The sequence below is a fragment of the Pseudorasbora parva genome, chromosome 12 (genome assembly GCF_024679245.1).
Source record: "Pseudorasbora parva isolate DD20220531a chromosome 12, ASM2467924v1, whole genome shotgun sequence".
Taxonomy (NCBI): Eukaryota; Metazoa; Chordata; class Actinopteri; order Cypriniformes; family Gobionidae; genus Pseudorasbora; species Pseudorasbora parva.
The window spans coordinates 12,540,907-12,554,593 of record NC_090183.1 but is presented as its reverse complement, the minus strand read 5'-3'; the positions used below and the strand labels follow the sequence as shown (position 1 = coordinate 12,554,593).

General features: G+C 37.0%; 1 protein-coding gene across 4 annotated transcripts; it reads right to left on the bottom strand.

The window, feature by feature from the left end:
- Window positions 1–1,351: 1,351 nt before the first annotated feature.
- atg9a (ATG9 autophagy related 9 homolog A (S. cerevisiae)) lies at window positions 1,352–11,672 on the bottom strand. 4 transcript variants are annotated; one of them, XM_067459163.1, is made up of 16 exons: window positions 11,474–11,672; window positions 11,170–11,231; window positions 10,572–10,716; window positions 9,765–9,807; window positions 9,553–9,618; window positions 9,261–9,410; window positions 9,016–9,157; window positions 8,039–8,787; window positions 7,752–7,905; window positions 6,436–6,615; window positions 6,072–6,311; window positions 5,676–5,911; window positions 4,611–4,728; window positions 4,156–4,360; window positions 3,928–4,070; window positions 1,352–2,584 (listed from the first exon to the last, which is right to left on the bottom strand). In XM_067459163.1, the coding sequence occupies exons 3-16, from the start codon at window positions 10,672–10,674 to the stop codon at window positions 2,576–2,578; spliced, it is 2,538 nt and encodes an 845-aa protein (XP_067315264.1). In that variant the 5' UTR covers window positions 10,675–10,716; window positions 11,170–11,231; window positions 11,474–11,672; the 3' UTR covers window positions 1,352–2,575. The 4 variants fall into 4 exon arrangements, with proteins under 4 accessions (XP_067315264.1, XP_067315266.1, XP_067315262.1 ...); XM_067459165.1 differs by having other exon boundaries at window positions 10,572–10,713; XM_067459161.1 differs by having other exon boundaries at window positions 11,533–11,671.
- Window positions 11,673–13,687: the final 2,015 nt, after the last annotated feature.

The window sequence follows — 13,687 nt, the reverse complement described above, 5'->3', positions numbered from 1 at the left end:
TATTTATTAACCTGATCAGAGTATTTTTATTAGATTAAAGGGTTAGTTCACCCAAAAATGAAATTGATGTCATTAAATCCTCACCTTAATGTCGTTCCTCACCCGTAAGACCTCCGTTCATCTTCACACACAGTTTAAAGGGGTGATATAATGGTACATGCACTTTTACAATTGATTATACAGCAATGTGTGTTGGTAGTGACTGTACACAACCATCCTATAATAATAAAAATCCATCTAGTGTTTCATAACATCATTTTAAACACACTTAAATGTATCTAATATGATGAACAGAGCTGCTTTACCTTATACTCATGCCCGGAAACACGGAAATAGTGCAGGCGCCCGGCGAATGTGTCCTGTCCCGTCATAAGTCCCGGTACTCGCGAGCCGTGTGTTTACAATCGCTCCAGCGGCCGTGCTCAGCTCCACAACACTCGGTCCTGCTCTGCTTTAAACTACAGTAACGTTAATAACCACATTCGTGAACATGATTTCTGCCCGAGTCCTATTTTCCACTGGCTGTGATGTTAAGTCCACATGTCCCAAGATGCTGCGCTCAAACTTGGCGTCATCAAACTACGCCTTTGTTTTGAATAGGCGACCTCTAGTGGACAGAAAGTTGCATAGTGCACCTTTAACTTTGCCCTTGGCCAAATCAATTTGTTCTGGAAAACGTCAACGGGTCAATAAGAACAAAGAAAAGTTGCCCTTGATATACCCAAAATGAATAGTACCTAATGTTTTAACTATATAAGAGACCGTGGCAAATTCCCAAAGGACTGGCTGAGATAACGTAACTAATGGCCGCTGACAGTCTGAAGCTCAATCACCGAAAATCAAACAAATTGCCAAATGTACGCTGTGTTCATGTCACATTTGATTGATTTCCCAAATACTACTGTTGTTATTATGGTAGTTTGCTGGTCCGACATTACAACTCAGTGAGAAATGTCGCAAGTGTTGTGATTCAAACAATTCAAAGTGAAAGGGTTCCATTGCTGATTCTGGGAGAATATTGCAGGGTTGGAAAAGGCCTTCAGCCAATCAGATTCGAGAATTATTTTTTCTTTATAATGTGTTTTGTGTGTGTATGTGTGCAATTCCTATGTACAGTCTGCACCATGTCTGTACGTTCCTTCTGCACTGGAAGCTCCGGTCACCAAGACAAATTCCTTGTGTGTGTACACATACTTGGCTCGGCTTGTCAATAAAGACATTTCTGATACAAAATCATATGCATTTCTTTTTTTAAATCACTTTAACCAGAAAATCACATAATCGCATTTTATTTTTGGGACAGTATTTGCACTTTGACCCTTTAAATCTTTTTAAAATTAGAATATACACAAACTATTAAATACATTTTATTGATGCATTTTAAACTGTACAAAATGTAAATATACAACACAGTCTAGAAAACTGAAAACAAAAGATGATGGAAAATGCACAGCTGCAGTTGATTAGTTAAGGTCACAGAAGCATTTAACAGGCCAATTATTACAAACACATACCAGTATAAAGGTCAAGGGTCATGCACAATTTACACCTTGAACACACTCTATGTAAGCACGATGTATGCAAGCAGTGTGAGATATGAGAAATGGTGTCAGTTCATCTAAAACAAAATGTACACTTTTGCCATTTTCTGCAGTTAGGGTTCGTTATAAATTACACCATTTACACAAAGGTTTGTCAGCTTCCTTTTAGCAGTTATGGGTTTGAGGATGGAAGGTACAGCAGTCAATCACCCAATAAGTATCATGCACTTTTTTGGGTAACTTCAGTGCCAAAAACAAGCCGGTCCTGAGGTATCTGAAATATATGTAACGCTTATCCTATAGACAGAAATATACAACTTCCGTTAAAACGCATGTTTATAAAAACAATACATCTGATTTGCCCTCTGCCTTTAAGTCATCCTTTGGATCTGAAATAATGATAAAGTGCATTCTTCTTTGATATTGTGCAAATAATACAACTTAAGAAAGAGCATGCATTATTTTTACAGTGCCATGCTTGAATGATCTTCAGTGGTTTTCCCCCTCTCAGAAATCTGGGTTTGACAACAAAATCTAATTTTGCAAAGCGTTGAAGTTCATAATGGCACATTGCATATTATAAATATTAATGTATCCTATCAAAACTATTCAAAGTAGCTCAGAAATTCTAAGCACAAACTTCTTGCATCAACACAGACCTGTACTTTTTGATGAGAACAGAAATGTCAAGATCAACTGAGTGCAATCCTACTTTACACTTGACGGGAAGGTCAAATAGACTTTCCTATTCACAAAAAATAAATAAAAAGAATAATAATTACAGGACCTGTTTTGCTTCTATCAAGTGGATCAATATGTAAGACGTATGAATCATTTAATATTTTGATGATGTACTTCAATGTAACAATCCCTAAGAAGCTGCATTTGAGAATTTGATACGATGCCACGCTGTGACAATGATCAAGCTCCAAATCTCTAGTTCTGTCCGAGAGAAATAAATGATTTTTGTGATCAGTGTCCAAAAGAAAAGGGATGATTTGAGTCTCTTGTGTACTTCATCTACGACATACCTGTTAAGTCACCTAAAAAAAAGAACACAGAAATAAATATTAGGAATCCTAGTGCAGATCAGCTGCTTCATATTTACCACTTGTGTAACATCCAAGTGTGCCACACAAGCAGGGTTGCCAGGTCTGAGCAACAAAACTAGCCAATTAAAATTAGCTCAATGCACATTTCTCCCGAATAACCCGCAGGAAAAACAACAACAACTCATGGCAACAATTTAAAAGTAGCCCTGGCAACCCTGCAAGTCCTGAAAAGTGAAGCCAAAACATTTAGATCGTCCCCTGGTGGCTGACCGCAGTATATGTCATAAACCCCATTCTCAAATTACGCTTCAAATAAATTTTTTCCAAAGCTGTTTTCTGTCATTTTAGGAAGTTCTTATCACTCTGATGTATGTTTAAGTGTTTGTTTTTATAATGAATTTGGTTTTGGCTAATTATTTGACAAGGGTAACCAGATTTCTCATGTTGGAATATGGTACAGGATAGACAGGCACCACCAACCCCATGATAACGATATATATATATATATATATATATATATAATTTTTTTTTTTTAAATTTATTTTATTTTATTTATGTTATATAAAAAAATGAACAAAGAAGCAAATTAAAAACAATAGGGCAAATACAATAGTTACACATGAAAAAAAAACTATGGCTTTCAGGTACAGTAGGTTTACTTAACATCTTTTGTTGTTTGATTAACATTAATGACAGGTATTTTGGGCTGCTGTCATTTTAAGACCAAAGGCTAGGATCTAATAAACTGACACACATCCGTTTTTTTTACTGAGCTGTTTACACCATAACCGACTGTATTTAAACAAGATACTCCACATGATGGGCATTTTGACATCCGTCTCTGTATTTGACCATTCAGACAGGAGCAACGAGAATTCGGGATTGCGCGCTTCTGATGCACAATACCACATTGAGTTCTTTTTTCACAACTTAATTTGCTAATAACTTGATAAAATAACTTGTAGCAAATAACTTGATAAACAATTTTTTAAGATCCTTGTTAAATCTACACACACGCTTCTTTGACATTTTCACATCTGATTTGATTTCCTCCGCACTCCCTTTCCCACTTTGAGTTATGGTAGTTCAGTGATTGGATGGTAACTTTGTTCTCCAAAATATAGTGCTAGCGATTGAGTCTACGGCCTGCGTGAGTATGGGCAGGACCTTGATATCATAGCTCTACTGCACAATCACTACTGCTCAGACTCTGGCTCCAAATGATGTCATCACCACTAGACAGCAGCAGCTATTTCTGACATTTTGGCTTCATTTTTCTACTGTGGAAGGAAATGCATGCATCTTTTTTTAAAATATATAGTCTATAGGTATACCTTATGGATATGTGGTGGTAGCTCGTCCTCAGACCCCTCCTCGGGCACTGGGGCATGATGCCGGCTTATTTGGTTCTCCTCAGACCAGCCTCCCATAGGCATACGAGGCGTTCTCTGGACTCGAAAACCTCCAGATACAGGTTCTGCGGGAGACATAGATCGTCGCTCATGAGTATGGAGGGGTTGTACTTATCGTTCTTGTGAACTGTGAACAATCGTTTCTAGTACCTGAGCTTCCCCCAAAGTGCCGCTGGCTGCCGCTCTGCTGTGCTGCCCCCTGATGGTGGGAAGTAGAGGCGCTAGGGAAAGTGCTGGAACGGGGGAAGTTGCGAGCTGCTTCCATGTCTTCGTTGACACTCTCACTGCTCTCGTCACTCTCCTGTCTGTGCCAGGTGTGTCGAGACAGCTCACCTCGCGACTGCTGCTTATGCATCTACATACACATTGGATATAGTTACTTATCTGAGGGTGCAGACTACAGACTGACATTTTTCAACAGAACCAGAAAACCTTTTTGGTTAGTTGGTTTTTTTGGACGATTAGTGAAGGAAAAGCACATAACAATGGGAATTGTAGATAGTGTAAAGAAAGTTTCTGCTATATTCCATACATGTATAGTCGAATCAATAGATCCATTCAATCTATTACATAATATAAGTTTGTCTGCTCATGTGTTGCTTTACCTCATGAATGTAGAGCGCATGGATGCTCATCTCTGTGGAGGCGTATTCTGAGAGGATCAAACTGGTTAGCTGGCCTTCCCATGCACTACTGCCAGAGCTGATGGTACGGGCATCAGTGCTAGACAATCCAAGAGTTGAGAGGGAAAACAAAGAACAAATGAACAATATAATGATAGTCAAATCATTTTAACACTGGCAGTGCTAATTTAAAAACCATTCTAGCAATATATGTAGATGTACAGATAATTATATTGCCATTCAAAAGTTTGGAGTAGTTTCTTGTGCTCAACAAGGCTGCATTTATTTGATCAAATAATAGTCACTTCTACTTAATATTTTTTGTGGAAGCCATGATGCATAATTATTCAGGATTATTTGGAGATTAGAAAGTTCAAAAGAGCAGCATTTATTTGAGAAACCTTTTGTAGCATTAAAAATGTCTTTACTTTTAATCAATTTAATGCTTCCTTGCTGAATAAAAATATGAATTAAAAAAAAGTTAATCTTACTGACCCCAAACAGGGTTTTTTCCACAACTTTTGAACAGAAGTGTTTACACACAGAAATCACCATTTCTAAAATCCGTATACATGTGGTTATCATTGCATCTAAATGTTTTTTTTTTCTTTCTCAAAATTGCTTCTTTTTTGTTTTTTTATTGTGATTCTAACAAGCGGTAATAATTTGGCTTCTAAGTCTTTAAGAAAAAAAAAAGAAAAAACTTAGGACTCATTCACAAATATTTACACACAAGTTGCGTATTTATCATGTTACATTTTCAAAACAAGTGTGCAACAAATACATTTGTTCTCATTTTTTAATGTTGATAAACCTGGATTCATCTCAATGAGAAAGCATGTGCCTGAAGCCAATAATTCGCTTTCTGCACAACAATAAAGTCTATTGTATCGTTCTGAAAATCAATTAAAACATAAAAAAATGTCCTTCATCTAGGCTTAGACATCATAATTAAAACTGAAAAAGTATCTAATAATATTTACCCATACATGAATATTAGTATATTATATGAATTATGTTAATAAATATGTTTTATTCAATCATTACCCAGAGCCTGACATTGCTCGCCCAGCCACCACAGCTGGATGGTCCTGTCGAGAGAGTCTGGCAGATGGGTAACTGCCTCTGAGGTGTAGACTCGTGCTGACAGGAGACAGGGATCGGAGGGCGGATGCTCCCTCACTCACTCCAATGGACACTGGATTGATGGAACCCTCTCGACCCAGATGCAGCGAGGCCAGGGAAGGAGGTCCTATCAGGAGATTTGCAATAAGACTGCGAGGCTGAAATAAAAAAGAACCAAAATTAGACCACTTTTCATAAGCATACTGTATTTGAACTTGGAAGTGGGTTTTCTACGTGGTCCATTTTTTATTCATATTGATTAAAGATGACATATAATTAATAATCTAGTAGATGTTGGCAATCCATTTATTTGAATACCTCTGAATCAGATTGTAATGAGTGGGTTGAGGTAAAGACCGGATTCTCTGCTATGATTCCCTGCTGTCCAACAGCGGCCTCGCGGTGCACCTTCTCTTTCAGAAGACTGATGAAATGTGTGCTCTCCCGAGGGGGCTGCCACTGTGGATTTGTGATCGCAAAGTGCATAAGTGACAGTTCTGTCTTCCCGTCTTCTGCCTGCTGATAGATGGAGGCCTCTGTTTTCCCAGCAGACATCCACTATAGTGGACCAAAAAAGACATCAGAGACGGCAAAAGACAAAAATAGGTAGATACATCTAACTACAAAAAAAAGCACAATAATGAGACTATGTTTAAATGAAGAAAAAAAAGGTTTCCCTTACTGCAGGATGACCATGTTGACGGACATCCATCTGTGCAAAAGAGCAAGTATCACCCACACCAACCACATCCACAGTAAAGTTTCTGAAAAAATCTATGATCTCCAGAGATTTGCGGCGCAAGCAAAAAATGAGAATGAAGGGAGTGATGACAGGACTCAAAAGCTCCTCAAGAATAAACACCTACAGAAACAAGAGATCAAAAAGTTTGCATGAAAATCTATTTAGTCTTTTCTTTAGTCAAATTCTTACTACTTTTTTAGATTTTTTGTACCCTTCAATTTTTTAATAATAAATGTCATAACTCAATCTTCTGGTGCAACGACAGACTTCTCTCTGGCTTCTCATTCAGTTCTCTAGCTCCCGAGCTTGTGAATCTGTATATCGTGTAAACAAGTTCAGGCACTGGTAAGGACAGTAAAAGACTCTGGCTCATTGGGACACTGATGACTATTTCCGGCAACATGACAACGTCCTCATTGTACAACATCACTACTGGTATTTATGAACAACAGCAGAACTTATCTTTCTGACATTACTTGTAGTTATTTAAAGTACATTACGATAAAATTCTTTGCTTGTTTCATATACGTGCAATATTTCAGCTGTAAATAAATTATAAATGTTAGCTAGATTGTGTTCATTAACTGCCTAACGATGTACATTTATGATATAATATAATAAAATAATGTTTTCTATTTTTCCACGTGTCGTTTTCGGTCATTTAGTGTAGTGAGTTGGCTCACGTGATTTGAGTTTCATGGTTCAGAACTTCCATTAAGGGAGCATAGTGAGCATCAATGCACCCTGGGTTTTGCAGTGCATAATGGGAATTTTTAGGGAGTGAACATAGCACTGAAACTGTTGATAGCACAGCAGTTTTATTTTTTATTTCAGTTTCAATACTTTTACTTTCAAATTGAATCCTTTGAATTTCATTTTTGCTACTCTATGACTTGTCTTGTTTCACTTGTGTTTGTTTTTCAGTTAATTCATGTTAAATAAATAAATCTATAAATCGGTAGCCATTTCATTTTTAAATGAATATTTATTGTTAATTGAGCTTAACTTAATTATTTTACTGCTTTATTATTGCTTATTTATTAATAAGAACACTAAAAAACATAATTTGTATTATTTAAATGCCATTATCATCACTGTAACCATCTAATGTATATAGTGTGTATCAAAAACCTTTATTTTATTTTATTGTACTTTAAAGTAATAAAACTGTAATTTTATTTCTCCACATTATTTTTTCATGAACAATAATAAAACTTGTTAGGTGAACATAGAAATATTACTGTTGCATGACTTACAGCCTTGTACTGAAAAAGCTGTGCGAACTCGTCTCTGGTCTCATAGCGGTGGGCATTACCCTGCCAATGATCAGGCATGTAGTGAATGTGTGCCAGGATCACTTTAAGCAGCTGCTCTGGACAGAACACCATATGCTTGTCTGGGATAAATGACCTGCGGCAGAACAAGGATGAAAGGATGAGCACAAAACTGTTCAAAGTCAAATCTCACCAGTAAATAAAATGGACAAATAAGTCAAAAGACTCAGCTTTCAAATCAAATACTATCTTTTTCTCTCTTTGCGCACCTGCAGACTGTGATGCAGACCCCAAGTAACGTGATACTGCTGAGCACATGTTCCACAGCCAATACATCTTCATCATAAATAGTCAAAGCAATCAAAACTGCAAGTATGGAGCCGGCAAAGAATGCCACGTTCTTGGCCACCACCGTCAGTAATGGTGACATGAAGCAGTTCATGTACTTCGAGGAGGCCTTGTAGCCCTTGCTGAGGCGTGACATCAGCTCATGGTCTAATTCATTGAAGTGTCGGAGGTAAAAACGGCCATACAGAGACCAACATCGAGCACCCAGGCTTCCCGGCTCGCGCTTGATCACCTCAGTGTAGCTGAAGAACGCGTAGAGAATCTGCCAAATCAGGATAACTGGACACAAGAGAAGGTTGGCAATTCCAATCCACAAGATCCGTGAGCTCAGGCGATCTGCTAGCTCTAAACGGTTCCCTCCACGTTTGTACTCTGACTTCAAACTCCACTCGTTTTCAAAAAGAGATCCAGGGCCCCAGAAGAAAATCAGCTCAAAGTTATACTTGAGGCCACGGGTGTAAAAAACAGTGTCGCCCAACAGAGGCAAACGAAAGCGCACAGGTAGAAGTGACTTATTGACCATTGCGACCATGTAGTTTTTGAAACGCAGTATGCGATGATAAATGTCCAGCTCTGTCAGTTCTTTTTTGTGGATGCAAATCTGGTGCTCCTTCTGTATCTCAACAATCCTTGCCTGTACCTCCTGCCAGGTGAAATAAGGAAGGTCCGTCTATGAAAAGAAAAGGGCTGATTAAACATTTAAAGAGGTTGAATAATATAATTTCATCATGATCATTTGCTCTGGTGCATTTTCTCTAAAATTAACAGCAATTTAAATGGCTTAAATTAACTATAAGAAGACAGAAAAGTGGAATATGCTTTCTTCCAGTGCTGACTCAAACGTCTGAACCAAAATGTTTTAGTAAATGTGCTAAATTGAGTTAGCAGAAAAGCTCACCGTGGACATTTTTAGGGCATTGATGTAAAACGATCTGATCTCCCAGTAGCAACAGATGTTGTAGATGAACTTGACAAGACGGTGGAGCCAAAAGATCCCTGATATGATAAGGATGAAGATGACCAAAACACTGTCTCGGATCCTAAAACATAAGTTAACAAAGGACAGTTTGATTTTGATTATACTGAACGTAAGAAGCAATAACATTAATGCCACATTAGTGACGTTTAATACGTAAAATATACCGAGCACTGCACACGTCCACTGGTAGAAACGCATCGGGCAGCGTAACCTTTGAGGAATCAGTGTGATTAACAAACTTGTTGGCAAAAAGGATGTCATAGTCCACACAGTTAGCCAGGAACACTGTGAATGCCACCACAAACACCAGCTGCCTAGAATAATAAGTGGGAAAATTACATAAAAACTCAGAAGGGTAAATGAATGTGATCACTGATCTATTGTTAACAGCCAATACTTATGAGTACCATCACTTTACATAAACATGTCATGTTTAATAAATGAATTGATACTTACACAAGCTCAAATATTTCGCCCAGCAGCATACAAGTAAATCCATTCTTCTGGTGTAGATTATAGACTTATTGAATGTTAAGATTCAATAAGATTCATTCATTAGACATGTTGAAAGTAACCAATAATTTTATGTCAATCTACTTGATGATCTATCATTTGAAAATCTATTTAACCCATAAACAAGCAATTCATTTCTGTGTGCAAAGGATATTCTCTGGAAGAAAAGGTCTAGATTTTCAATGTGGTGCCACGGAGCTGCAATAGACAAAATAATTTATGAATTGTATGACAAAACATAGAAAAATTCAGATCTAGAGTATGTAGTAAGAAGCATGCTGCATATCCATTGCTCATTTAAAGGGATAGATCACCCAAAAACGCGGACTTCCGCTTTTTCCGGTCATGATTATAAGGTAAAGCAGCTCTGTTTATCATATTAGATACATTTAAGTGTGTTTAAAATGATGTTATTCTATGCGTTTGCTCGGCGCTGCTGTGACGTTCACACTGTTAAAAGTACAGCGCTTCTGCAGAATAAAACCGAGGGTAACGCAGATATGACCCGATTGACAGGCGACTCGCTCAAAAACTATGATGAAACGTCCCGGTCCTTAGTTAAAATAGCAATTTTCTCACAATTTACAAATAGTTGGAAACATTTGTGATATTGTAAGTACTCAACTGAACAATATTATATAACACTGGCCTAGTGGTTTTTGGATATTTTACTGCAAAAATACTACATAGTGCACCTTTAATGACAAAATTTTCATTTTTAAGTGAATTGAGGCAGGGGTTTTCAATTTTTTTACATGCCACTAACCCCACTAATTTGTTTACCCTGCATTTCTCTAACCTTTTCCACAGACCCCCTTATCACTCTATTGTGGACCCTGGACCACAGTTTGAAAACCTCTTATTAAAAGTAATTAAGGTTGCCAAAAAGCATTTGATTCTGTAAAACAACAGACATGCACACTATGCGGCACAGTTGCTTTATTTCAAATTGTGGATCTTACATTTGGATCCCTCTGGAACATGCACCAGTAGATTCTCTTCTCCGGGAGGGGAGTCGCTGTAGGACGCCTCCAGGCGCTGGTACTCGGTATCAAAGTGGGCCATCCCGCTGTCAGACCCCGAATCTCCTGTCACACACTATCCCTTCTTGTGCCATTGGATTAAAAGAACATTATTAGAAGCAATCCACTGGGTTATGATACAAAACATGATAGAATAAATGTGGTTTAATTTGTCTTTTAAGATCATTCAAATATTTATAAACGTGACAGACTGTACTTAAAAAAAACAAACAAAAAAAACACCCAGCCTACAAAAATGTCAGGACTCTTCAGCTAGCGACCTCATTGCGCAACAGCAGTGGGCCAATGCTACTCAAGGCATAAGAAATCAATAAATAACACACTCACCCAAAACAATGATTAAATCACTGGGTGTTGTTGTCATAACGTGAGCAGTTTTATAACAAGTGCAAGACTAGTTTGACAGCTTTGTCAAATATGCCAATCTCTCAGAAACAAACAACCCAAACAATGCTACTTAAAGGAACGTCTCAGCATTTAAATATATAATACTGTTTATTAAAAGATAAACTCTTACCTTGTACCTCCCGCCATTTCATTAAACAAACCAAAAAAAACACGGGACCAATTCTGCTCTTCCTATAGATGAAATAGCAAAAACATGAACACATTCAGTCCATTCTTTCAAAAGGCACAAAACAGAGCACAGTCGCATTGTTTCCTTTAGAAGTCTTATATATTATCCGTACATGACCATTACTAATTTACTATAAATAACTAATGTTTGTTAATATCCCTGCCTGACAGGAGGCAACCAGATATTTATGTCAACAGAAGCCAGAGGGAAAAATGAGATGCGCGTCAGATTGAGAAACACCTACCTTATTCAGCAACAGACAGGCGATTCGCTATTCAGAAGCATTATTGGATGAAATCTTACCTCATTCGAATATGAGGAGATGTTATTTATGATTCGCACTCTGTTATAAATGGCTAGTTCTCTTTTGTTTTCCCATTTGAAGCATTTTTGGTTTCGATTCTTGACGCACGGTATAGAGGCCGCGTCCACTGTGTGACACATCTGCTGTCCAATCAGATTATCGGTTCTCGGTGTAAACGAGCCAATGGAAGCAGGAGGCGGTTCATCTTTTAGAAAATACTGCACACAGCATCAATCCCAAGAGAGTACATACATACTGAATACCCCATAATAAATACACAGAAAGATTCCATTGTACCTGAATATTTAAATTAAACTGAGGGTTGGACAGTAAAAAACAGTAAAAAGTTATTAAAAATAGTTGGTTGTATTTTACAGAAAAACTAAGCATGTTGCAGAATGTTTTGAGGCAACTTAAAATGAACAACAGTGATCAAGTTATCAAGCACTTTAAAAGGCCAAAGCATTCGAATAAAATATACATTTTCTAGTGCCAAAATATTTGGTTTTGGACGGTACACCCTTAACTATACAATGGCTCCACCTTGTGACTATCGTTACATAAAAAAAAATAACTGAATGGTAGTCTTCAATCATTTTAAGCCTACAGTGATATGACTTTAGATATAAAAAATAATAATATTTGATCATATTGCATACTAACGGCAGAATAAATGTATGCTGAAATTGTTTAAATCGCAATAAACTATCCTAATAAACTAGAACAAAGGTTAAATAATTTTAGATAGTGGTAAAAAAATAAATAAAATTGATGTATCAAAATACTGTATATTTTTGAGTAGGTGCTGTAATCGATATTGAATGGTATGCAGAAAATAATTATCCCTATTTAAATTACACGGTATAGTGTATTGTAGACAGTAAAATAAATTGTTTTTTTTTTTTATGTTTGTTTGTTTAGCCAATCAGAAGACTCTTTTAACTACCCATTTTTCACACTACCGTCTTTTTTTTTTTTAGCTAATCAGAAGCCGCTTATTTCTCCCTGTCAATCATTTTGCGCGTTCACAGCGAGCAGCCCATATACGGAAAGCCGGAAGTTGAAAGTGCGATGCACTTGGATCGGATTGGGCGGTTTTTATGAATTTGCAGGGTACGAAATGTCCACGCTTGTTCATCAGTCAACAACTGCTTGTAAGGAAACCTATTCTAAAAGAGGAAAATAAAGAGACCAAATAGGTGCCAGGAACAAAAAGGAAGCAAGACAAGATAGTTCGTAAAGCTTTTCATTGCTAGACAGATGCTCCCTCCAAGCTTCCTTTGCTTCTGCTTAACAGGTAAAAATCATAGACAGGTAAAAATACCGAAAAATACAATGGTTACTTATGCCAAAGCTGACTGTGTCGTAAAAAATGGTCTTCATCAACGGTCATTTGATAGTTATACAAGGTTCACACAAACAACAATAAAATAAAATCTGCATAATTTCTTCCTATATAGCTTAGTGCATAATAAAACACATTGGACAAAGGAAGGGGAAGTTATTTTCATTAAATATTATAAGGGCACATAAATACGGACAAATCCTTCACAATAAACTTTGCAATGTTGCTTTAAAAATAAGAATTGTTCAATTTCATTATATAGTGTTTAGAGGGTGTGTCTAAGCCTGGTCCATAACAGCTAGCATTGCATATAGCAACTTTAAGTAAATACAACGATAACCATCTCATCAACAAATGTACCATTTTCACCTTATTTCGATCACTTTTGCCATAAAAAAACAACTCCGGGTTTCTCCTTATGTAGCCTACATCTGCTTTTATTAACGGCACAATATGTGTTTAAAAAAAACACTAGAACATTGTGTATTTACATTATCCCAAATGTTTCCAAGACAAGAATGTTTAATTTCAGAGAAATAAGCCATTTTAACCAGGACATGGACCGTATCTTTGAGTGTCACCTATCAATGACATCATCCGCATTCATTTTCAAAAACAATAGGCTTTAAAGATGCTTTAATATTATGTGTTTTATTAGACAGGTGAGCAACTGTTTGGATACATTCATCAACAGAAAACTAATCATTGAACTAATCTTATCGTTAAAATCTTGTTTTCTTGATGTGTCGCCGGGGGTAGTAACGCATTATAATTTAAACAAGTTAAATAATCAGTTAACCTTTTCAAAT